Source organism: Cyanistes caeruleus, chromosome 3 (assembly GCF_971803275.1).
Source record: "Cyanistes caeruleus chromosome 3, bCyaCae1.hap1.1, whole genome shotgun sequence".
Classification (NCBI taxonomy): domain Eukaryota; kingdom Metazoa; phylum Chordata; class Aves; order Passeriformes; family Paridae; genus Cyanistes; species Cyanistes caeruleus.
In genome coordinates, this window is record NC_141703.1 from 28,449,111 (window position 1) to 28,476,447 (window position 27,337).

Sequence of the window (27,337 nt, forward strand, 5' to 3'; positions counted from 1 at the left end):
AGTAGACATGCAAGACAGATCTCTGTTTACTTGTTGGACAAGAAAAAACATTTTTTACATAGCAAATATACAAAATATAAATGCTCAGAGCCATCCCAATTTTTAAAGAATTGCATTTTCCTCAATAAGTGAGTTTTGGATGTCTAGAGTGCTGTTTCACAAAAATGTGTTTTAATTAATTTATTTAAAACAACATTGATATAATCTTAGATTTCAGTTTGTCTACAAACTAATTACGTGAACCAGTATAAGATTTATGTCTCAGAAGCATTTTGCAAAACACATCAGAAAGCATCACAAGGTGTCAGCAAATATGCGTAAGTGATTTTGTTATTTTTTGTACCTGATTTCACAAAGTACTTCATCAATTTAAAAAAAAAAAAGTTTCTTCTAAGTCCCTTGGCAGGCAACCATAGAACTGCATCTCACCTGCTCAAAAACCTACTTTCTGTGCATGTTTGACCAAACCTACATATTAAGTTTTGCTGTATGCTGGGGGAAGTAAAAAAATAGCTCTAAATGGAAGGATGCATGGCAAAAGTCAGATGCTTATAACAGGGAACAGAATTCAGATCTTATTTTTAGGCTGAAGTATTCATATACTAAGAAGCTTTTCAATTGTATCTTAGTTAATAACTGCAAAAAAGGCTTCTCTTACATTTCAAGTATGTAGTTCTGAAAGTCTGTCACCGAAGTACTATTATCTCTTTCTGATCTCAGTACATGTAACATCCACAGTGATTTAGATGAAGTACTCAACCCAATCAAATTAAATAAGAACTCTGAACTCTTCTGCTGAATAGCTATTCAATCACATTAGAGTGAATGATAGATAGAAACGAAGCTAGATCCTTTTTTCTTTAGAAATAGCACTACATCTCTGCCATTTGCTTATTGGAAGAATAGGGAACTACACCTGTTGCTCTGTCAATGCTATGGGAACTAGAATTACAAAGTTCTTCCATCTTGCCTCTCAACTAAAGAAATTTCAAAGTTAAAAAACTAAACGTTTTTACCCACTAAGACAGACAAGAAGTAGTAATGAACTAAACAAATGCAAGGGATTTTTAGGACAAGCACTATAAAAAAAATTCCAAACAGTCAGGACAGGTAAGTGTTTAATGTAAGAAACTGTTATAGCAGGTCAGAACATGGAAACATAAACTTATACCCTGATCTCAAACACAGCCTGTATCAGGGGTACAAGGACAGGACAAACAGGGAGTGATAACTTTTGCAGGGCACTTGCCTGGTTTCCAGCAATCTGCAGTTCACTCATGCTGGTATCTTGTTTTAATGGTGCTGAGAGAAATGTTCTTCCAAGTTTCTCAACTTGCTTTTTGTATGCACATACATGCTTACCATCCTGAACATTCTCACCAAACAGTTCCACAAGTTAACTACACTAAATGGAAAGAAGAGCCTCTAAGGTTTCTGGGCCCTGTTTCCCATTAGTTCTCTTAACATCCTTTGGTTCACAGACAGACAATTTGTGTATAGCCACGGGCTTAGGTATTGATCCCATCTCCGGGGTGAGAAGAATAGATAAATGATCCCTCAAGGCCTGTTCCAGTCCTACCTTCCTCTGTGACTCCTCCTTTGAGAACATTCATTTACAGTACAAATGATTTTCAGCTAAAACTCGAGGATGTGCCTTGCTTGCCAGGAAAACTGTCATAATCATACCTTTGACACAAGGTAACCAAAGCAACACAAACTATTTCAACTGAGAATGAAATCAAGTATTAGAGTATTTTCAGCTTTATTCTCTTTGTCATTCCTTACACACTCTAAGAGCGTGTATTCCTGACTGCTGCATAAAGAGCTACCCACATGGGCACCAGGTCTTTATCCCTAATGGGTAAAGTTAATCTAGATGTAACCAATATAAATAGCTCAAATTGCTCCTTCTGGTATTAAATTTCATTTCCTTACTGCATCTTTCTTCTATTATACTATGATTTGGTTTAGTTCATTCATCAACAGTTCTTCATCCCTCATTACCCTAAATGACTTTGTAACTTGAAAGTGTTACCAGCAGGCCTTTTCAGCCACTTGCTAGTCACTGATTAAATATATATATATATATACAGGTGTATCAAATACCACAGCACAAACACTACTGACAGCAGCTAAGCTTTTTAATTAAATGGCAATCAGCTGAACACCCTTACCCCCAAAACAAAATGATTCTGCTTAATTAGAAGTTACCTTACTTGTGGAGCACACTGCTCTCTCCACTGCACTCTCCAGGTATTCAGAGACTTGCCCTGTGCACCCTGGTCTAGTGGGACATGTCCCTGACTACAGGGAGGTTGGATCTAATGGTCTTTAAGGTCCTTTCCGACCCAAATCTTTCTGTGATCCTATCATTCATGATCTACTCACCTGCTGACTGAACACCATTCACAGAATCACAGCATTGTCAGGGTTGGAAGAGACCCCTGGAGATCACCCAGTCCAACCCCTCTGTCAAGGCAAGGTCACCTGGAGGATGTAACACAGGAGTGCTTCCAGGTGGGATTGGAAGGGAAGGGGAAAGGAGACTCCAATTCCTGCCAACATCAATATAAAGAAGTTCTTCTTCATGTTGAGGCGGAACTTCCTGTGTTTTAGTTTATCATTCAAAATTATCGACCTGAAAACTGCCATCTTTTGCACTGGCTTTGATCTATACACCGTTCTGTTAATTCTAGGTTTAACCAAGCTTCTCCTGCTTCACATCAAGGGAAACAAACGCGGCTCACGGAAAGGACGACTCGAACGCGGCTCCAGCCCTCGACACTCCCCACGCAGGGCTGCCTCAGCCCCGCCGGCCGAGGAGCAGGGGCAGCACCACACCGGGGCCTCCCAGGCAACGTCCCCCTTTGGGGAGGCCCTTTGGGGCCATTCCCGGCGGGACGCGAACCCCGGCCCCTCACCGCCCGCCCGGCTCTCACCTGCGCGCGCGGCCCCGCGCCCCAGCGGCGGCACAGCCGCAGCACGCGCCCCACGGCCGCCGCCATCACCGCGGCGCTCGGCGCTCCGCCCTCCCATTGGCGGGCGGGGCCGGGGGGCGGGGCCGGGCCGCGCCTGCGCGCTGCTGCAGCGGCTGAGCCCGCGGCCGTGGTTCGGGACTGGAGCGGGGCCTCGCTCAGCGCCTTCGGCGTTCCTAAAATCCGGACCCGTCGGGAGAGTAGGGGGTTACAACTGGAGTTACATGCACAGTGGTCGGCAGGAGACCCTCGGCACGGACTCCTGTCTCGGTGGGACAGCGCTGAAAGCAGGAGTTTTCTTTGAGTACGCAGCGTGTCTGGGGCAGCAGCACTGCTCTGGAGATTGGTAGCAAAAACCAGATCTCACCTTAGCACTGATTTGTTTGGATTTTTCCCATGGAAAAAAAAATAAATCAAGGAATCGCATAATCAACTAGGTTGGAAAAGACCTCTGAGATACCGAGTCCAGCCCGTGGCAGTCACCGCCATGTCAGCTAGACCAGGGCACTGAGGGGCACGTCCAGTCTTTCCTTAAACACCTCCAGGGACGGTGACTCCAGCATCACCGCGGGCAGCTCATTCCAATGTCTAATCGCCCTTTCTGTGAACAAATTCTTCCCAGTGTCCAACCTAAACCTCCCCTGCAGCTTAAGTTCATGTCCTCTTGTCCTGTCGCAGGTTGCCTGGGAGAAGAGGCCGACCCTCACCTGGTTACAGCCTCCTTTCAGGTGGTTGCAGAGTGATAAGGTCCCCCCGAGCAGCCTCTTCTCCAGGCTAAATAAACCCAGCACCCTCAGGTGCCTTTCATAGGACTTGTGCTCCAGAATTTTCACCAGCACCGTTGCTCTTATCTGGATGACATATTTCAGAGACACAGCAGTCGTCTCTTGCTGAGGGGAGGCTGGTGTCAATCCTGTCATCTCCCAAGGTGATGACAGTGTCTCTGGATGCTGAACCTTGGGAGCTTGAGAATGTTCCTAGCTTCTCTGAGTTACATCAGATATAACCTTGTCGGTGATTGGATTTTGTCAGTAGTTTTTTCTACCATGGGAAAAGTGGAAATTAATTAAAAACTGAATTTTGAGAAGTTTCTTTAGTGTTACTGGGATCTTATTTTTGAGAGGACTTACTATTTGAGAGGAATTTCTGGAAAGAAATCTCTTATTTTCCAGAGATTTTTTTATTTTTTCTGTTAAGTTTTTCATGGGTGACCCTTGCTTTCCCCCATGCAGGTGTAAGTATGATTTCCTCTCTAGGTTATAAAAGAGGTTATAAGAAAATTGGCCATGGGAAAAGGAAGTCATCTGCATGGGGAGGTCAAGGAGAAGTTACCTGGAAGTGCACATCCATTCTTGAAGTTGCCAGCTGTGAAAGTGAAAACACCAATGGTTTTACTGACATGGATTTGCATTTATGTGGAAATGATTGCCATGAACACTGCACAGAAGGAAACCAGTGAAGTGTCTCTCTTGTGCACACCTGGCCAAGCACTGGGAACTGCAGCCACACTTTCAGTCACAGGGTATTTTGGGACGGCATTTAGTTGCTAGCTGTTTCTCTGCAAGAGAAAACGGGGGTTGGCTTAGGGTCACAGTCCCACTGACCCACCTTCTGGAGCAGCGAGCAGAGCTGAAGGCATGGATAATGCCAGTGATGAGTATGGCCTCTTCACAGCCTATGGTGAATCTCATCTGCCATCTGTCGCCCCGCAGCTTGGCTTTGTTCAGCAGCAGAGGAGCTCTTCAGTCCTCACTGTGCTGAGCAATTGTTACTTCTCACCCTTGTCAGCTCTACAGAAACAAGGCACCGCTGGAGTGAATGGTTTTTATTCTCCACGTATAATTAATCATCAATTAAGCTTCAGGAGCAGGCCACCTATAAAATGTCGCCCACTTATTCTTGGTAAGTAGTTGATGTAAATACAACTTCCTTGATTTCCTACATTTTTCTACTCCTGTGCTCACTGTAAAAAACTCCTAAATGCTTTTGCAGTCTGGAGTATGATTTCAAAGACATCGGGCTTCATACAGCCCATGGTTTCAGTTGGAGGTCACAGGATTGCTCTTGCATATTACTGAATAGAGACTGTGGTGCATGTGAAGCCCAGCAATTAAGGGCTATGTTGTGTTTCTCTTGGATTATTAGAGCTGTCAGCCCTTAGAAACTGATGGCTACCCCTTCCTGGTGGAAGATTTTTGCACAAATTTCAGATTTATTTCCTAACCATACTGTTTCTGCCAAGGAGTTTACCTGTGCTTGCTTGCCCATAGGTGACACTTGTATCAAGATCGCTGAGTGACCATTTTCTAGACTGATGAGGAGTGCATGTAATTATTACTTGGGATGCTTTGAAAGAACTGTACTTCTGTGGTAGGCATGGCTAGCATGTTCCAGAAAGATTCCTTCTAGTGGAAGGTGCCACTTCTGCTTGGGTGTCAGGAATCTGGGTTTGCCAGTTTAAAATCAGTTTTTAGCACAAATGAAGGTAGGATAAAAATGAGCAGAGGTTATTTACATGCTCAACCACCTGCACCCCATCCCTCTGTCAAAATTTGTTAAGACGGGGTGGAGGGAAATGCAAGAAAACCATGTTTAATCTACTTATCCCAAGATTAACTCCAAAGGGCTTCTCTTTCTGTCTCTGTGTTTAGTTGACAGACTATAGATATTACCTAATCCATGCAAACTACCCCAATGCTTCACTAAGCCCTCTGAGGAACTTTAGTCACTTGTGTGGCAGGGATGTACTTTTTGAGCCCAGCTGGGCACTGTTCTACTCTGGGGACCTGTTTCAATTGTGAACCTGATTACCCATATCCTCATGTAACCTGCTGTTCATGCTCTGTGCAATCACAGAACTGGGGACTTTTGCCTGCAGCACATTACCTGCTTTTGTTTTTAGACTTAGATAATGAGGGGTAAGCATACCATTTGGAATGATTCAAAGCTTTGGAGTGCTGTCTTTGAGAATGGCCTGGCATAAGGAAAAGGGTGCCCCTGTGTGGGTCTTGAGGTTTCTGCAGTGAATAATCACTGAAAACAGAATAAAGAAGCCAGGCTGAGTCTGTCACATGCATGGGTTGGGGACAGCCAGAGGGGCACATCTGTAGTATTTACAAATTCTTAAGCACAAACCTAAGCCTGACAGAGTTCAAGAAGCATTTGGGCAATGCTCTCAGGCACATGGTGTGACTCTTGGGGATGGTGCTGTGGAGGACCAGGAGTTGGACTTGATGATCCTGATGGGTCCCTTCCAACTCAACATATTCTGTGATTCTGCAAGCACCTATCACTGGTGGAATGAAGCCATCAGGCTCAATGGACCTTTGGGTTGCCCCAGGTCCTTGTCAATTTTCAAACTGCTTCTATGAGGCAGTGAGCTGGAGAGCACATCTGTAGCATATGCAAATTCTTAAGCACAAACCTAAGGCTGAGCTCCAGTCAGAAGTTCCTGTTTGCTTATGTTACCAGCCTACATGCAGACAATCCCAAAGTGAGATTTGGGTTATTCTTTTGTAATCAGAGATGGGATTTCTAGATAGCATGAGTTCAGGTTACTAGTATGGGTAGTGTGAAAAGCAGTTGCCACCAGGTATCGTGGTGGCAGTGCTGGAGATGGATGACTCTCCAGCTCACTGTCTCATATAAGCAGTCTGAAAATTGACAAGGACCTGGGGCAACCCAAAGGTCCATTGAGCCTGATGGCTTCACTCCACCAGTGATAGGTGCTTGCAGAATCACAGAATTTGTTAAGTTGGAAGGGACCCATCAGGATCACCAAGTCCAACTTCTGGTCCTCCACAGCACCATCCCCAAGAGTCACACCATGTGCCTGAGAGCATTGCCCAAATGCTTCTTGAACTCTGTCAGGCTTGGTGCCATGACCACTTCCCTGGGGAATCTGTTCCAGTGTCCAGTCACCCTGAGGGGGAAGAATATTTTCCTAATAGGCAACCTAACTCTCCCCTGGCACAACTTGAGGCTGTTCCCTCCAATCTTGTCGCTGGTTACCAGAGAGATCAGTGCCTGCCCCTCTTTGTCCCCTCCCAAAGAAGTTGTAGACTGTGATGGGGTATAAAGACAGGGCAGATATACAGAGAAAAAGTCTCCTCATTGGTAATGAGCTGAAGAGTGTATCTTAGGCTTAGATATGAGAGAAACTCAGGAGAAGAGGTCAGAACTTGGTGAAGGATGGAGCAAGATCTGCTGGCTTGCAACAGAACAAGCTAACCTGCAGCAGAGATCGAGGACTCCATCCATCAGAAGACAAAGCAAATAGTTGTAGAAGGGTTAAAACTTCGCAGGATACCTTAATCCAAATCCATTTCTGAAGAAATGCCTTAATTTTTGCATTTTCCCTAAACAGAAATAAAATAATAGATTTGTTTTGGAATTCTGAACTAAACTTATAAAGCATCTTCTGTTCTCTTTCCCCTGTGCCCGTCTTCCTTAAGCTGTAAGTACTTTGGCTGAAGTTCTTGGGGCACATGTGCCAAAAGGGACAGCAGTCAAGAGGAGCTGACTGGGTGACAGAATCTCAGGATGTTACAGTATCCACATGCCAGGAGCATTTCTCAGAGCCTAACCAGGAGTACTTTCTGGAGTGTCTTGGGGCCCAAGGAAATTTAGGAACACCCAGGTCCAGTGTTGAACAAAAAATTGGAGTTTTTGTTTAGGGAGAGCACTGAAGAGTGGCTGACAGAAGCTCTGTGTTTCAGAAGCTGATCAGTATGTGCTTGAAAAAGAACCAAAATGAATGTTAAAAATGCAGACAATCCAGCAGTATTTTAACTCTGTTCCAGTTAAGTAATTTCCAGATATTTTATGTGTGTGCTTTTTGACACAGAAATTGTTTTGCATTGATCTTCCTCATCACTATTGAAAGGCTTGAGGCTAATATATCCAGAAGTCATGCTTTCTTTAATGCAAACACATAAATTCTATTTTAAAAGGCTAATAATAACAACAGCTATTTCATCGCACCTACTTTTCTTCAAATGTGGAACGAGCACACTTCATTTCATAGACTACATATGCCAGCTACCTAAGGGTTATCAATTTATGTTATGCTATAAAAGGCACAGCACTTAAGAGGCTGTCAGTCAAGTCTGTAGTGAGAGAGATTTCAAGAATCTTTATTCCAACACTATCAAACATAAAAATAAAGCAAATCTACCTGACAACACCAAATACAGAGGCATCCTATTTCATTTTGTAGTGAAAGTGGTTTGGACTGAGTATGGAATTAGGAAAAGTGAATCAAAAGTAGCCAAAGACCTTTACTTGTAAAGAAGTGCCCCTTGTTTTGTTCCTTACCACAACTTTACTTCTTCATGAAAGAAGGTGTTACCCAGATTTTCACTGCACTTTGGATAACAGCCCTGCATCTGTTTCATCTTTTCTTCATGGTTTGAGGTTTGCTAGTTGAGTTTTTTTCCCCACACATTATGGGTATCATTGAGCACTGCAAGGCATTTTGGGGAATATTGTTTTCTGCAGTATGGTGTTCCAGCTCTGCCATAATTTATTTGCTTGGGTAGACCTCACTGCATTTACAAACAGTTCCAAGAAAGAAAGAGAACTTACATGGATGTAATTTGGAGGCATCTGAAGATAGTTTTATCCCACATGAATGCCAGAGTCAGCCCAAAGAGATATAAATGCAGTGTCTATGCCTATTTTTAGTTGGCAAGTACTTTTAGACTATGTAATGTGTCTTTGTCATTTGTCTACCATACACTTTGCCTCCATATGTTTATCACTGTTGCTATTGCTGATTCAGTATTTCAATAATAGAATCATTTGGAACTGTTCTTTAGACTAGGGTTTGCAACAGACTTTTTTGTCTCAGTATGATTAGACTAATGTCATTGCTGATCCTAGCAGCATCTTTTGAGTCAGAGCTGACACTAAATCTAGAAGCTGTGCCTATGCTTCTAAATAAAAGAGACCTAAGGACTGGCCTAGAGATTAAGTGACCTCAATCAAGTCACGTCAGCATTGATTAGGGCCACCTTCCCTGTGTAGCATAGCTGCTTGGAAGACCCCAAAATAGAACCAAAAATACAAATAATCTCCCTCATCTAGACACAGAGCAGTAGCAGTTTTATCCCTTCATCCCACAGAAGTAAATATATTGCTGTTCCCATTACTGAACCTGTTCAGATTTGTAAACTTTTCATTTTTGAGTCTTTCAAGGACTAGGTGCAAACATATATTCAGAATATAGGTGAAAATAGATAAAATAGTAGTTTTTCAGATTTTGTGTGCTTCCCAAGATTCATTTGTAGGCAGGGAGAAGACGCTGTAAGTCCTGTCTGCCTCACCAGATAACCAGAAAATACATATCAGAGCATGCCCTCCTGAGACAACATGAGGAATTTGCCATTCTACAATTTATGGATGCTGCTGGAGGTTGTGAGCTCCATCTGTATCTTTGTCAGACTGCAAGCTCTCTTTTGTTTTGAAGGTTGGCACATGTCACATCTTTCCTGCTGGATTAAATCTCATGCAGGTGTATGATGGTCAGTGACCAAGCACCATGGAATGCTGTGGTTCCAGACACTCAGTTGATCCTGCTGAGAAGACCAGTCTGTGGAAGCTGTGGTCACCTTGGCCACAAACTAGTCTAACAGAAGACTGCATTCACCTTCTGAGAACTGGATGGGAGCTGAAGAGCTAGAGAATAGAAGTGATCCTCTCAGTGTCTTTGGAATTCAGGAAGTGGCAGATCCAGCACCTTGCACTTTTCCATGCTTCTTGGAGATGTTCTAAAGAGGACCAAGTCCTTATTCAGAACGAAATTTCTTCTCCCCTCAAAATGAAACTAATGACTAAAATATTGTCTAATTCAGAGCTGAAAAGGAAGCTTTAACTTTACATTAATAGGCATTGAACCAGTCTCTGAAATAATGAAGTACTAGAAATTATGACTTAAATGATTTCAGGTTTTAAAACAGCTGTAGTAGCAGAAGCTTCTGAGTCATCAGGGCTTCCACAAAAAAAATCTAAAGAAATAAATACAATGCATCTTTACCAGAAATAACAAAGAAAGAGAATGACAAATTTGATCTGGATTAAGGAAAAAAACAAAACCAAAGCAACCCACAAATCACTGCTCTTACTTTGACCATTATATTCAAATAACAAAGAAAATAATTTGCAGTTGCCTGTTGTAAAACTCTTCACAGAAACAAGCAAATCACGTGCCTGTATTGAATCTATGTCAAGACCATAAAGTGTCCAGCAAAACCACCAATCTAACATATTGCAGATGTCTTTCCCAGATGTTCTGAGTAAAGAACTGATCATTTTTGGCTGCTCTCTTACTGCAGCAACAATGCACTACCTACAGTCTACCCTGTGGGTGCCGGTACTGAATACCCAGTCAATATGACACCTGGAAGTTCTGCTGCACAAGTAAAGATCTTAATCCACAATAATCTTGTGTGGGTATGGTTGGAGAGGTAATAAGCATGGAAAGCTTCTTTAGCATTCACACATCAATGCAAGAGGTAACCCAAATGCAGAAAGAGTACTGTGCTCTTGGAGAACTAAGCTGGCACCTGGAAAGTAGTTTTATTTATAAGTGTTTTATGCCTGCCTGGAGAGCCTGTCAGACAGTGACCACTTTGAACCAAGTTCCAACTGTGGGAAATAGTCCTGAGGAGAAGAGTAGGAAGCACTAATGAATACTATCTTTTCTCAACCTTCTCAACAAGTAGAAAGGCAGTTCCTGTTTTGACATCTTTTGCTCTGCCATCTTCAGCCATCAAAGAAAGCACTTAAGAGGGTAAATGATACAGTCTGGAGCTCACTCATGAAATAGCACAGGTAATTGAGATTATTATAAGTATCAGTAGAAACTGTCTGAATCATCACCTCCTTATAGGTGAGAATCTAATACTGCATGTCAGCCTGAATCTGAACATCTACAGCAAGCAACTGTATTTCTCATATTATAACACTGTTTCTAAATGGGAGGTGAAACAGAAGAGAAAGTTTGCAGATTTTGATGGGGAAAAGATAAAGAAACTCCAGCTTCTGTGATCATAGTCACAAGCTGACTGATTTACTTACTTATTGATGACATAAGTCATGTGTCATTAATAATGTGCTGCCACAATCCAGCCGGACATGGTTGGCTAGCAGCAAATTATCCTGAACCTTGTGGAGGCAAGTAGGCTCCAGCATATTTTAAAGATGCCAGACATTTTGTCTCTTTGGCCAAGTCTTCTCAGTCATTTATAAAGTTACATGGAAAGGTCAGTCTGTACTTATATATACAATATGATTTAACCAGATTACATTATTTCCGTTTATTTATAAATAAATTTTTTAAAGCACAGCAAAATGAATAAGCTTGTTAAATATCTCTTGGGAAAGGACTTCACTCTCCCCTGGGATATGACTGTTAGTTTTCCACTCTTCTGAATACATTAAAAAAAGTTAATCAGACTGGAATTTCAGTAAGAGTTTCTGTTGGAATATAGAGGTTCTGAGCAAATATAGTTTTTTAAATGCAAGAAGCCTTCAGAAGAAAGTATTTCTGAATGAAATTATCAGGGAAAATGTGATACTATTCAAAATAAAAACTACAGTTTCAAACATTAAAAATAAAAGGGGAGATGAGTCAACTATATGTAATTCTTCTGTTTCATGACATCAAATGAGGAATTTTTTTGTAAAATACATTCAGGATAGCACTCAGATCACATTTTAAGCTCCTTATTAGAGCCTGAAAATAATTTGTGTTGCAATGAGGAACAGGCTTGGGCAAATAAAATTTGTTTTGCCTCTTTCAGTTTTAAATTTTCTGCAAATGATATGTAGTTTAATTATTATTTTAAATTGTCTATTTAGGTTTATTGAAAGAGGTTTTTGCACGCTAATGACATATGATTGTTAAGCACCTTCTAATTATTTTGAGATTGTTTGCAAACAAATATTGGTCTTCAGATTTTTTTCTCGGATTCATGCCACCATTTGATGTACAAAATGGGAATAGTTTGAAATTCTTGAGAAAAACAAAATGTTTGTCTTCTCATGCTGAAAATTAGATTCTTTACTCCAGTAGTAGAACAAATCTAACAAAATAAATCTGTGTTTCTGAATTAGTCTTCTGCTTTCAAATATTAGAGGACTTTCACAAATTCTCAAACCGTCTATGCAATATTCAGTTAATCTCACAGTTAAGGTTTAATTCTAGATGGTGGTGTGTTTTAGGTGATAGAATACATAGAACACCTTATCACTATCACTGAATAGTGGCACTACTGTGACTGGAACATGGTATTCAGAAAAATGTAAAATTTAGGAATCCTCAGAACTTAAGGTCAGTGAAGCAAATTAATGGTAATGTAGGAACTACCATTCATTGGTAAGTGGAAGATTATAAGAAAAATTAATGTAAATTTCACTGTGTTTTTTGAACCTAGATATATTTGCAAAAATGGGAGGATTCTATTCTCTTTAAATTAATTTTAGAACTGAGCCAAGGTCAGGATTCTGCTGCCATATGTCTTTAAAGAACTTTTTACTTGGTGAAGAAAGCTGTTGCCATTAATGGCACTCTATTCAATGCCATGCACCACAAGAAGGAATTTCAAAACCAGGTCCTAAGAATTTCCATGATCAATTAATGGAATTTTTTCAAGCCAGGGGCTTTCAGCTTGAGGTAGAAGATGGCAGCTCTTCCACACTGAAGGACCATCCTCAGGATCCCTGGAGATTTTCCTTTTCCCCTGTGCCTGATGCCTGCTTTACCAGCAGAAAATCACCAGGTGCTTTGTCAAGATGGCAAGCACACTAGTGATTAAGTGTTAAATCTGCCTACCCTTTGTGGGTGCTGGCCAATACATAGTTAAGTTACAATATGAAGTTATTTACGTGCAGTTGCAGCCTTTTAAACCCTGCTGAAGATGTCTGAACAAGCTGACTCAAAAGAGGAGCTGTAAAAGGGAGTGGGCAGGGAAATATCTTCTTTTTACTTAAAAATATTCTCCTTAAACCAAAATATGTTGTGTTTGTTTATATAAAAACAAGATCATATCCATAAATCAAAGAAAATAATAAAAAGAGTATTTAATATTCTCTCTTTTGTACCTATTCTCTGTTTGATTTATAATTTGTACCAGATGGATGCCAAATGTTTTTAAAGAATCCAAACTAATTTTATGAGATGTTTCATCTTTTCAAAATAATTTCTCTTTAAAATGCCAGTTATCCTTTTGATTTTAATCTATAAAAATATTACTGTTGGAATATGGTAGTATTTTTAGTAGCTCCAAGTGAATCTACATTCTTGAGCTTTCTTCCATAATCCATGTCTGAAGATTCTTCCTTTTCACACCTCTATCTCATTGTTTTATTTGTCTTTGGAAAAAATCTAGAAACCTTTGTGCACAGCAATATTCTCACTGTCTGCTAGCAAGCTGTTACGGTTCTATTTGTGGTAGATTTTCTTGATTTAGAACAAAATCTGTTTTTTAAAATTTATTTTATTGCATGGGCATATACAGTACATTATGAGTAATTCTAACACAAACCAATAAAGCAGTCTGTCTTTTTTTCTTAGTTAAGATTTAAAGAATTTCTGAGTCAATATTTAAAGAAATATGAGTGAAGATATGGAAAGAAAATAAACAGAACTGAGTAAAGTAGAACAGAAAAGGACGTTGACAAAATACGCTTTCTCTTAAGTGACAATTCCAAATGTTCATTTAGGAGTAAAAATAAATGGATGATGATGGTGGGACAGAAGCCTGTGGCAGAAAGGAAGCTTTAGTATGTGTCCAAAGCGCCTAAATAAAAGACTGGGAATAAAAGCTCTTATTCTTAAATGCACAGGAAAAATTTCTTAAATACATCCTTAGGTTGCTTAACCAAGGATCCAAAGCATCTAATATAAAATGTACTGAGTATAGATGAAGTGTTTTTAATTAAAAAATGCAACTCAACATTTCAAGTGGCAAGATGATCTTGAAATTTCCAGCTATGATCTGTCCTGATCTTTCCTCAAATAAACATCTAGAAAAACTTCTGAAAAACCCCCAGAAGAATAGTGAATTACTGGGATAACTTATCAGGTAAGTAGGCTACCACTGCAGAGAAAGCATTCTTTCTTGGAAAGCATTTAATACAGCACTATTGCTGGGAGTAGCCCTGGTGTGTCAGTGCCGTTGTAACAGAGACAGCTCCTACCCCCTTAAATATAAGAGGAGAAAGTCAGGCAAGTTGAACAAATGTCTCTATAGATAGGGGACTTGTCTGAGAAATTTTTATACATGTAATCTACAAAATGAAAGTTTACAAACTAGCCTGTTATGATGATTTCAGAAAATTCTCCAGGAATTTTTCTGAAAATTGAATATACAGTTTTTGAATGGTTGCTATAATGGAGGAAAGGTTTATGGCAAGTAGTTTTGAAGCAAAAAAATGTTTTCTCTTACTTCAGCAACAGAGAAGAATGGCTGATGTTAATGTAATTCCATGTCAAAAGTACAAAAAGTACATCAGCTATAGGAAGTAGGTGATTCTACTCTTAAGCTGTGAAGGAAGGCACGTCATGTGTACTTTGCACTTCACATTTTATGATGCCAGAAGCTAAATGCATAATATAAAATTTACAGGAGATGAACTATGATATGATAATTCTGATAACTGGGGACATTTCTCTCCAAGGAGTGAACTCTAATAGTTAAGGAGTGACTTGATGTTAAAATAAAAATCTCGCTATGCATTGATTAAATAGAAGGTATCCAGAAGGTTTATTGCAAAGTAGCAAGGGACATGATTTGTACTTTCTGTGGGCCACAGTATGCATTTATTAAAACAGTATCTCTGTTTACTGGAAATTAAGGTTGCAACAGGACATAACCTTTCATCTGAAAATTACAACTATGGAAATGAACACGTAGGTGGGAAGATGTATAACCTTTTTCATTTTTATATTGCCTATAGCAGCAGCAGACTTGTGCTTTTTGGTGCTTCCATTTCCATTTCTGATAACCATGAAAAGCAATACTTGCCTCACTTTTATCCACAGATGTACCTCAGGCTAACATCAACACACATGGACCAGGTATTGCTCTCCAGATTTGTGCCAGAGAGTGCCCTGGAGTTCTGAGGGTGACTGAAGTGTTCTAATTCATCATCCACTCTCTCAGTGTCTTCAAACCTGTGGAAAATGCCTCACATCTCATCCTGAATTTGTGAAGAGGGCAAGTATGTCTTCACCTGGCAAATGCTTGAACTGTTTGGTGTTAAGCAAAGCATCCTGGCACCCTGTTCTGGCACTAAGGCCAGCTGTCACAGAGTGGCTTGCAACTGCACTAATAAAGTCTTACCCTTCAGCACAGGGCATCAACATCCACACCACCTATTGGAATTCATACCAGGGCTGTACTAATTCTTGAACTATGGCTGACGAGGTCCTATATAGCACAACCAAAGATGTGCTTGCAACTCTTCCAATTATTCCAGCTATTCCAAACTATTCTAACTGTAATTTTACAATACAGCTGATAGACTTCCCTTACCCAAGAATGTTTCCTGACACTGTTTAACTTAGCAATATATAACCCTAGAGATTGGATCAGTAAGAGAGTATCAAGAATCACATAGACATAGCCCAAGGATTCTGATTTCTATGTCCTGGCTTCAGGACATTTAGAAGTAAACCTCTACTGATTTTAAGAGTCATGGTGACACTGAGGTCCCTGTGCACAGGTATTGCCTCTGCTTGAAGATCTTGTCCCAGTGCTGCAGGCTGAGTGGGCTAGGCTTAGAAGGGAATGATGGTCTCCCTTGAAAGGCTGAGATGGTTAACACTAAATGAGGTGACATTTACCCTGAGCTGTGGGTTGACAACACACATTTCCAGAGCTCACCCTGGTCAGATGAGATCAGACCTAATTTTTCAGTATGCGGCTACTAGACACTTTTGATCTTGGGCTCAATCTTTTATCTTTTATGTGTATATATCAGCAGAATACTATAGATTTAGAATTAGATCAACTAAACTGTTTCTCCTCAGGAGCCTATGTGTTTTGATCAGTGCTGAATCAACTTAGGTAGCAGGTCAGAATGTTTTTCTCATGAGTTTTGGGCTGAGAATGTTACTCTAGCTTTTAGATTCTGGATGTACTAGGTGATGTTTTGAGTTAAAAAGGGGATTTTCGGAGCCTTGTTGTCAGGTCTAGTAGAACGACTACCTTCTGAAATCTGTAAGGACAGACTCAGATGAAAATAGCCTAGAAAACCAGGTGGTACAGGGAATGGTTTCCAAAATCAGGGTAACTCCTCTGAAATTCATCCCCTTCAAGTCTTCTCCTTTTTAAAGAAGAGACTTCTATCATAAGTCCCTCTCTGCCTGTTTTGGCTGATGCAGTGTGACACGAGGCAAGCAGTTTAAATGCCAAGGCAGTTGATCCAATGTGCACAGACTGACACTGAGAAAGAAAACCCAAGTGGTTTTATTCTGAAACCATGTCCTTAACTGACTCATCAAAGTTATTTTTGTTTTGTTACACTAGAGTAATATGACTTAGTGATGAAGCCTTTTTCTCCTAAACAGCCTACCCATGATATTTGTTTGTTGTCTTTGTAAGTACATTCTATTAATGGCATATATTTTTATTGTGTGGATGATGCAATGTTAGAAGCTGCTCTCCACACAGTTCAATCTGAGAGTGCATGCCATAACATTGCTTACATTGATATGAATACTACTTGAGCTTACATTGTCAGAGGTAGTGATCTCAACAGGGTAGTAAAACAGCTGATTACTTCCTGAAGCACCTCTTTAAATCAGGAATCCTCACAATAAAATTACTTTTAAGAATCCTTTTAATATTGGAGCGTTCAATAGTTAATCACCTTCAAAAAATGTAAGGTACAAGAAGGAAAATGTCCTTCCTCTTTCCACAGGTGCCTCATCCTTTTTTGAAATTTAAATGCAGTTTTGGTTTATTATTTTTAAATGCCTTCATTTAATAATTAATTTAAAAATATTTTTTTACAAAGTTGAGTAGAAAATAAGAATGCTGAAAGCCTCCTCTCAGTCTAGACTGCTATTTTTTGTGTACAAAATGTTTGTACAAAATGTTTGATGTCATTCCTGAATAATGTTCAGCAATGTTTTATCCATCAGAGTTATCCAAATACAAGCAAAGGGCAACTCCATATTTCAGTGACCTGACTAGTCCCTTTGTTGAAGCTTCACTTAAGCTTCACTTAACTGCGGATGGTCATATGATATAAAAGTATAAAACATCACAAAAAGAGGTGCTGTGAGCTCTGGAATCTATTTTTGCAATCTGTGCTCATATTTTCTATTATACAGCATCTCGTCCTCAGTAGAAAAGTTCCAAAAGTTTACATCAATTAATTTTATTTGATCTATGTAAACTAGAAAAAAATCCAGGAGGCTGACATTTTGAATCCAGTTCAAACTTGTTTAGATTAACTTCTCTTAATTAGCAACCTAAGTGAAAACAAAGCAAGGGCAAAATCACTTCCTATGCACCACTGATGGATGTGTCTTCAGTGAAGAGTTAACATGAATTATCCGTGCTTGAATTACTCTGTTTGTACAAGCTCTGTTTGCATGAAAGAAACCACACTGTGAAATAACACTAGAGTTTATTTTGTCCAGGCTATGCTTGTATGTAATGCTAACAGTTGTGGATGGGCATCCTATGGATTTCTTTGCTGGAGCAAGCTGCAAAACAAAACAAAACAAAACATCCCCAGTTAATTGTTTATAAGAAAAGGCCGACCTCTTTACATGAGCAGAAGGCACTGAAGGACTGTATACCCTTGAAGTTTTCCCATGGAGCAAACATATGTCCCTGCTACAGGGAGATCAGTTGTTAGGCTGCATCCATTAGTGGGCCAGCCAGTTAGAGCTACAGGCTTCACCATGCTGAAGTTGGCATCCTGGTTAAACTTGGGCAGCATTTAGGGTAAAGTAAGCTTCGAAGAGATGTTCTTGCTTTTGGGATTTGCACTCCTGCAGAATAAGATGCAGACCTAGTATAGCAAGATTTCCTTGTATTACTCAGATCTGCTTAGTGACATTAATATGTCAGATTCAGGATGAGCTTGCCTGGGTGCACTGTGTCTCCTGCATTTGAGGTCAAGTGCCTGCTCAGTGTAATAGTCTGCATATTTTCCTGAGACTTTTTCTGTGATATACCTCATTCTATCTATCTTTATACATATGTATAAAACTTAGTCATTACGCTAAAGATGTATCTTCTCTGCTCTAAAGTTTGAAAGTAAGAAAGAAGGTAATAGTTTTCAGGACAGGTTACTGAGAATGGCCGTTCACTGTTAAGGAAAATTGAAAACAATAGCCAGCTATTCAAAACAAAAAAAATCTGTTTGGGAATCTAAATACATATTTGCTCACTTAAATGAATGGCTTGACTTTTGGAGGTGCTAAGTTGATCCAAACTCAGAACGTTTTCCATCCTCAAAAATCTGGCCAATTGCTTTCATGTCTCTCTGTGGAATGTAGTCACCCAAGTTTGACAGTTTTGGCTCTAAGGTTTAACTTGACTGAAAACAAACTGGCTTCAAAACTGTAGGGGAGGTTAGCAGCAGCTGCTCAAACCTATGTATCCAAGAAAGAAAATCTTAAAATGTCAAATGGATTTCTTCTCATGAAGTCAACCAGCAATAAACAGGAACAAAAACATACCTGGAAGGGTAAAACCAGACCTCAGTCTGCTATTTCTTGCTCACATGATGTTTCTGAGCAACCCTGCCTGGGGTCAGGGGCTCAGGTGGACTGTTGTGCAGGAACCTGAAGCTTGTCATTTTCATAGCAACATCTATAATTTAGATACTGCTCTCTTCAGTTCTCAGTGGAGGAGCTGTGAGCTGGCACAATCATAACCTCCATACCATTCCTCTTCAAAATAAATGAATAATCTTGCAGGAAACAAGAGCTGCCCAGGCTGTAGCAGACGGTAGAGAATGCTGTAAGACGTTTGCAATGCTTTGTGCATCTGCGGATAAAATGAAGTTTGAGGTAGACAGAAAAAGGTAGTTAGGAAACTTTCCAATTGAATTTGAAGCTCAAACTGAGACTCAAAAGCTGAGACCAGAATTAGTGAACCTTTTGGTTTTAAGTATTTGAAATTCTAGCATAAAATTATCTTTCAGTAATGGAAAAAATAGAAATTAATATTGAAATGATTCTGCATTCAAGAAGTGCAAATCTGTCTTCAAGTTCATTTAGCAAAGTGACATTTAAATTACTATGAAGGATTGTGTGTGCTATATATTATTTGTAATTTCATAAAATGTTGGGATGAGATTGTCCTGGGATCAGCATATGATTAAACTGATTATATACCTTATATACATGGTATGCTTCTTTTTCAGTCACAATCAAAATACAACCTTCTTTTATTAATATAATAATTTAGATGTCATAACTGAAATCTCAGTTAAGTATTTTTTAATTTCTATTCACAGCCTTTTATTCTCTATTAACACACTCATTCCTCTCACCTAAAAAAAGATTCTACTTTTCCCATCACCACGATGGCTGACATCTGCTGGGATGACCCCCTGCCCCTTGCAGCAAAGCACTGCTATGTGGAAATGGACGACAGACAGATGCTCTTCTCCTCATTCTAAAGAACTTTAAAAATACGGATGGGTGCAGAAGAGGGCACCAAATACTAACTGTCAAAGCAGACACTGTTTTTCTCTCCTTAACACCCATGCTGAGTATTTTTCTTTTCCTCACTCCCAACCCCCATATATGCATATGTGTCTTAATACTCAAAATAAGTCTTACTATTTTATTTTGAGTCTAGGAACACTTTCATCCAATTTCCTTCAGGCCTGTTGATCTTCCTTTTCTGCTGTGAAAACAAGGGTGTGAGTAGCAAAAAACTAAAGAATATGCTACTGTAACCCACGCTGGCACTCTATGTCTCTCCTGACTGCCATCTTTAAGCTCAAGCAGCAGAGGTTAAAGTCACTAAGCTCCGAAACCCACGTTTCAGTTCCTGCTACGCTTGCTGTGCCACCCTGGGTGTTATACAAGGAGGACTCTTAATGTAAAGTGAAGACTGCGTGGTTAAAATTACCTCAGGAAATTCCAAAATTAAGATTTCAAGTGTGATATGTTAATGGGACTATATTACACACATAGCACCTTCTGCATTTTTATTGCTTTTATAGTTAAGGCTTATTATCTGTCATACATGCATTCTGACCCAGTTCTTCAAAATCCATTGAAGTCAATATAGTCAAGGTTTCATCACTGCTATCCAGGGGTAATTGAAGAATTACATGTTGATGAAAAGGTGCAGGGACAGGGCAAAAGGCAGAAATCATGACTTTACCTAGTTCTAGTATTCCTGTTGTCCCAGGACCATGGAATCAAACTCCTTTGTCATTGTTCTCTTCTCATGTAGATGTAGTTTGCACATTTTTCCTCATTGTGGATGAATATCTCTAGCCTGGTCCATGCATAACTCCCAATGGAAAATGGGGATTCCAAATTAGAATCCTTTTGGAGCTGGGCAAGAGTAGTTTTCTTCAGGATTGGTAGAGCACTGAGCTATATGGGAACTAAAGGCCCAACTAGTGATGTCTGAGAGCAAATCTCTTGAGCATGTACTGAAGAATGCTTTGTTTTGGTGTCTAGGAAACTTTGTGGCTGAAAGCTAAGGCAGTGGTATATATTGGATGTATCAAAGACAATTATGCTGTGCTTGTTCAGAGACTCGAGAAACAAGCAAGGGCTGGTGTGAAAGAACTGAAAAATTTATGAATCAGCGAATAAAAAAAAGGATACAAATATGTATTACTTCACTGACAGTAGAATGTTTTGGACATACAATGTGTTGAATGATTTATTTTTAACTATTTGTCTTTCAGACTATCTGCTAATAATACATGAGCCCAAAGAGACATGGAAAAATTCAACCACACATTTCCATATATGGGATAGGAATCTGTACAATACCCTTTCATCAGAGCTGCATATCACTATGCACACTCATAACTCAAGCTCCACAAAAGCTTGGGAAACAACATGGGTGCTAGTAGCTCAAAGTCAGGGTCTCTAAAAATCTAGAAAAGGTAGTCCCTATCAGGCCAGAGACTCCTCTGTGGACTAACAGTGACACTCAGACCACTGATGCTGAAAACCTCAATAAGAAGTAGTTGTCTGTGTGTGTTAATTCCAGGTACTCCTCTATCAGATCACTAAGGGATTTCTTAGAGTCTATTCCAGGTTTGAGAAGGGAAAGGAGCCTTGGAAAATAGCTGTAAGTATCATAGCCAAATCATGGAAAGCTGAGTGCCACAAAAACATATTTTGACTTTTACTGAAAAAAAAGATTGTTCTAGACTGCATATTGACTCAATGTTTTTGCTTCTCTGTTCTGGTTTCCATCTTGGTTCCTGATAGAAATTGCTTGTTTCCAGTGTCTTGGATCTTCACTGCCTAGTATTGTTTTGAAACTAACATCCTTGTCCAATGAAACCACAGTTATTACCCACTTATTGCACTACCAAATAAGTACTTTCACCCCTTCACTCATCTTTCTCTCGGGAAGAATTCCCAGCAGATGTCTGTAAACTTACCTCATTCCCTGCTTTAAAAGCATCTCAAGGCCTACAACACATACAGCTACAGTCAGGCTGCTGGCCATGATGCTGAACAATCTCTCTTTATTGTGCTTCCCTCTAAGTGTCCATGTTCCCAATGCTGTTTCTAGTTTTATTCTTAGACTTTCTCCTCTTTCAGGCAAGAGGACCTTTTGTGAGTTGCTGGTGCAGCACCTTTTCTTGCAGTAAACTGTGGGCTCCAGGTGAGAGTATAAAACGGACTGGGGCTGATTGTCTTAGGTAATCACTGTATTCCCCTGTGCAGATTGTCTGTCAGTTCCTCTAGCGGGTCTCCAAGATGCTGGTGGAGGAGGAGAGGGATAGTTCTGATGGTCCTTCTGACCCAAATTGCTGTATGAAGGATTCTCCAGAGCAGATGGAAGTGAAGGTTGAGTCAGGTCAGGTCCCTCTTTCTCACTGCTATAATGGCCTTTTGATCTGTAGGGAAAGTTAAAGCTGCCTTCCACAGCTTTTATTTGGAAGCTGCTGCCTGGCGATCTGCCCCATCTGCTTCATCCAGGCAGTGAATCAAGCCTGTTGTGCTTAAACCATTGACCCCTACTCTGAGAAATGCCAGAGAAGAATAGACTTTAACTAAATCTTTCAGTAGCACCCTCTCCCCTTATTTTTCTCCCTCCTTCCCATTGTTTTGAAGCCACGTCCCTTTTTGTTTGCTGGAGGAAGATTAAACAAAGGAAGCCACCAGTGGCGCTGGGGGTTTTTGCTGCACGTGTTGTCTGTACCACTCAGGCAGCCTTCCAGCAGGTATGCCCGTACAGCTGCAGAGCCATTCACTGCTGAGCCATAAAACTGCTGGCATGTCTCACCATCTGTGAGGAAGACCGTGTGAGAACTTCTCGCGGTTACTGGGTGGCTTTCAAGACAAATGTCAGTGCCGACCCCATTAAGATAGCCAGCATTTTAGAAATGGCATGATGTATTGCAAGGCTGTTCTCTTTCTCTGTCATGATAGGTTGAGTCATGAAGTTTTGTAGATGTTCTCACATGGAAAAATACTTGAATTGCTATGGCATTTGAACACCGTGAAACACTTAGCAATTGTGAAACTCTTCCCATTGAGTGTCTGACAATATAACAAAGATTAGGGTGGGAAATTGTGGAATTTTAAGGTATGCTGCTACCATAACAGGAAAGAAGATGGGAGAGAGAAGAAACACAAAACCAACCCAAGAGAACTTGGGTTGTCTTGGCACTCAGAACTTTGGTGGCCTGGCAGAGTCTATGGAAAAAAAGAACAGCGGCTCTGTATCTAGTCCATCATCCACACATTTCGGCCTTGCTGTCCACAAAATAAAAACTTTTTTTTCCTTAAAGCCATTGCAAACAACTCTCCTGTCCAGGATTATATTCATTCCATTTCTAGCTGATTATTAAAGATATTGAAATAAAAGTAATTTGAAATGGTACCTCACTGTTGCAGTACAAGTACCTGTAGCTAAGCTCAGGGCCTCACTACAAGTTATTGTTTCAGGTATCTCATAACCATATAGAGCAGAAAGATATTTCTTCTCTAACTGATCAACATTTGGATTACAACTACTGTTACCCAAACATCTTGCTTTTATGAGAAAAAGTGCATTTGAGTTTGAAAAGCCAAGTCATGTCATACAAAGAAACAAGTTGGAAAAGAGCTTAACTAGTATAAGTTTCATCTGCAGCCATCATCAATGTGGACAAGGAGAAATAACCACTAGGCTCCTACTTCAAAGCCACAAAAAACAGTGAGACATCTTTTCTTGCCTTCAGTGGATCTTGGATCATATCCCAAAAGATGGCCTCTGACTTGACAAAGATAGTTACTAGCCTTTTGTTTTGTGTAATTATGCTTAACAAACACGACTAGGGCATGTTTGAGAAGTCCTAGGATGGTGTGAGCAGTAGCATGATTTAAAGAGACAAAGTTATCTGGCATTTTTTAAAGATTAGCTCACACCCTTCAAACTTTTTAATCCAGATGCAGCTAGCTGTTACGGTTGTGTTAGCCATCTGGTACTATAGTCTTTGGCTGAAAACAGAAGCAATATGTATCACCACTGCTTTTTGTTTCCAGGAAAAAGGAACGCTGTTTTTATGATCATCCATTCATTTGGTATCAAGCACATTTCACACATGAGTTAACTGGAGACCTGCAGTTGATATATTCTGTGTTAAGAAAAAGGGCTTTTTATGGCTGATGTAGAAGCAGAGATGCAGAGGGAAAGGTTGCAGTTTCAGAGTAACTGAATATAATATCATTGGGTTTTTTAGCTTTCCTTCCATAAAAAGATTCTTTATTTAGTGACACATCTCAGATAACAAAAGGGTTTGTGCTTTCTGGTTTCGCAGTTCAAAGCAAATAACATCTTCAGCTATATTTTGCTAAGCATAAAAGCATTTGTAATTGCCTTCCACTAACCTTCCCAGCAAACTATAAGTAAGTTGATTTTATATACTTACTCACTTGAAAATATTTTATTTTGTTCAAATAACAGATGCATGCAAAAAAATTACCACCAATAGAGAGCAGAAAGGAAATTGTGAAAGCAGAGGACATGGTGGCTGCTTAAAAATGCTATTCTTGGTACACAGCAGTACCAAATTACATCACCCAAGGGAACCTCCTGACTTCTCATTGCAGGGGATTGAACTAGATGACCTTTTAAGGTATTTGCAACCAAACCCTTCTATGATTCTGTGATTCTCTCCAAGGAGACACAAAGTATTTTTTGAGAATAAAGGGAATGCTGCTGTCACATCATGCAGTAAAGGACACCAAGAACTTGTGTATTGACTGTATCCTGGAGATAGGAGTAGAGTTGGAGCAGGTATGTTACCTCAGGTTTCTCTATGTCTCCTAGAAAAAAAAAATAGCATTCAAAAGGATGGAAGAAGATAATAAATCCTGGATTCATAGTGACTTTGTTTGGCCAATGCACAAAGTCAGGAAGGAATACGACCCAACAAGCCCACTCAGCTATTGCCTAACGGGCAGCAGTTGCAACTGCTTTTTGAAGAATACAGTACAGCTTCCTGACAGGTTGCCATTAAAAATGCCCCCACTATTTCAATGAAACAAACCCGTATTTCTGCCAGGTTGATGTGTAGGTCCATTCTTTCCTCTCAGTTACGCCCAAGCTGACCTGCACTGCTCTCAATAGAGGCCCACTTCTATGACTTGGTTCCCAATAAGCTGGCTAGCAGGATTTTCCCTGTGCCGTGCCTTCTGTGTCTGCACAAGAAATTTCACGTAGTCAAGTGTGTAACAAGATACCTGTCAGCATTTACTGCCTGACAATTTTACTCTAGGGCTATTGGTGACCAGGAGATGGCAAGGAGGGCCACGTAGCCTTTTCCTGAGCTGTCCCTCAGCTAAAGATGATCCTGCATCCTACAGTGTTCAAACACCCCTCTTTACCTTATGCATGTCATCCAGCTATTGCATATTTTAGGTACCTGTCATCTCAGTATCTAAATCCCAAAAGAACAACTTAAGCAACTGAGGGGAAGCTGGAACTGGGGGCAGATTTCAGTGGAAGCTACTCATCTAACCCGCTGAGATGTCTGAAACACTTCCACTGAGATATATATATATCTAAGCACTTGAATAGCTTAAAGGATCCAGGCTTAAGTGTTGATGTGGCTGTTGAAAATGGCTCCTACGTCATATATATGCTTTATTGAAAAAAATTAAGTGTTAAATACAGAGAAGCTTCAGAAATGCTGCAAATATATATATGTCTGTATAGAGAGAAACAGAGATGCAGAGTCTTCTCTGAGCAACAGCAAGTTATACCAACTAGTATAGCCATTCATATGTCTGCAAGAATAAACAGGTTAGGAGGCCCAGATTTCTTGGCCCAATAACTCAGATTCCTTAAAACCCACTGGAAAAATATTTTAAGTGATAGGAGCTAACATTAAAACAATGGGAATTTACGCTTGGGATTAGAAAGGTCCACCACATTGAAGGCATATTGGCAAGCAACTGGATTTACCCTGTCTTTTAAGATCTAGTAAGACATTCTGGTTTTTAATAAGTCTAGCTTTGTAAATCTGGTCTTCAAAATGGTCTTGGAAAGTGTTCTGCATGGGCAAGCTCTGCTAAGGCTGAAGCACAGGGCTATGCCTATGCTTCTCAGAAACAATGAACTATAGCACAGAGGGTAAGTGTTGTTCTTTGCCATTTGCCTACTGCCCACTCCCAGTCCAGCTGACTGCCATGCAGACAGGCTCTCTGGCATGTCTGAACATCCCCAGGAATATGGCTTTCCATATGATCTGAAGCACCATGCGGCAGCCGTGCCTGCAATCCTGCAGTTGGCACAGCAGGCATAGCTGATCTTGAGGGCAGACTTTGGCAGGCAGGAGAGACATCCCCTGGAGGGAACCTCCATGTGTTTCATTGAGAAGGGAGCTGGCAAGCATGGCTTTTACACAGTCTTGCTACTGCCATTTACAGCTGGTGAGCAATGAGGGTCAGGCTGCCTGCTTGTGGTGTAATACCTGCAGTCATAAACCATCATATTTTCTTTGCTGTTTTTCTGTCTGTGTCTATATTTGTGTTGTGTGAGTCCACTGTTCCTGCCTGAAGAACAGTGCTTGAGGTATCAGGATTGAAAGGAATCCTTAGCCTGTCCTCTGCCAGACAGAGCTGGAAACCTCCTCTCACAACTGCCTGTGTTTTGCAGTTAAGCGAAGAAGCAGCTAAATCTTGTGCCTCATCCTCTAAATGCCCATCAGTTTTTCTGTCTCTGGAAACAGCAACACTGACAATTTAAAGAGGAGGACGGGGGGGAAGAAAAGAATGAGTGAAGAAATGAGCAATGTCCAAAGCAAATAAGGAACGTAATGGCATAAGGGGAGGCAGCGGGAGAGCTCCTCTGCCCTGCTCTACTCAGGGCCTCATCCATCCTCCCATCGTCATAGACTGGCATAGGAATGTGATGGGGAGACAGACACATTTTGAGGCTAATATACATCCTCCATCCTCCCCATCACAGCTGCATCTGGCCCTGCGGTGGGTTATCCTCTCTCTCCAAATGTTCAAGTCATTATCAGTTTGACAAATCCAATATATATAGAAAGATCTCCAGGCAAAATCTGTATTTCCAGAAAACGAGATTCCTATACCATCTGCAGCTAATTGTTTCATACCATATTCATCTCAGGCCTGCTGAGCCCACTCTAGGCCTGCTGAGCCCATCACTTACCCTGGTTTTACACAGGAGGAGCTCCACTGTCTTCAGTGGATTAATGCAATTAACACTTTTTTGTATAAGAGCAGAATTCAGAGATGAAGGAGCATCCACCACTGCCTCAGATCAACCTCACCATCACCTTAACACTGACAGGCATACGCTTTGGTGGCAGGCCATGAGTCTGGTTTTCACAAGAAAGGGAAAAGAAGCAGCCAGCCAAAACTGGCTGTGGTGAGGAAGGGAAAGAGGAATTGCTGCCTCTGAAATCAGATCCAAACCACTGGGCAGGGAGATGCCAGCTGCAAAGGGTTGCAGCCATGGCCCTGTGCTCGCCTCTTGCCTAGGGTGATTGGCAGCATTTCCCCTCATTCAAAATTAGAGAAAACAACAGAGCTCAGCAGTAATCTTGATTCTAGAGCCTTGTTGAAACTCTAGACACACATATCTGACAGATACAACAAAGATTAATGAGCCATGACCAGAAGTTTGATTTTTCTGTCAAGTGCTCCCATCCGTTTTTAA

The 27,337-nt window shown here is 40.5% G+C and overlaps 1 protein-coding gene and 1 long non-coding RNA gene across 6 annotated transcripts in view; one reads left to right on the forward strand and one right to left on the reverse strand.

Annotated features, from left to right (window-relative positions):
* MRPS9 (mitochondrial ribosomal protein S9) overlaps positions 1–3,049 on the reverse strand; it is a 34,715-nt gene extending 31,666 nt beyond the window's left edge. Inside the window, exons 1-2 of one of the 4 annotated variants that reach the window (XM_086880343.1) lie at positions 2,940–3,040; positions 2,389–2,487 (exon numbers count right to left, since the gene is read on the reverse strand). In XM_086880343.1, coding sequence (XP_086736469.1) covers positions 2,389–2,406 — 18 coding nt within the window. In that variant the 5' untranslated portion in view covers positions 2,407–2,487; positions 2,940–3,040. The other 3 variants (XM_086880344.1, XM_086880345.1, XM_086880342.1) reach the window with 3 other exon arrangements.
* The window catches only part of LOC111922671 (uncharacterized), a 58,321-nt gene continuing 34,018 nt past the window's right edge, over positions 3,035–27,337 (forward strand). For both annotated transcript variants that reach the window (XR_015284295.1, XR_015284294.1), the window contains exon 1: positions 3,035–4,877. This is a non-coding gene — a long non-coding RNA (uncharacterized LOC111922671). The remainder of the gene's footprint in view (positions 4,878–27,337) is intronic.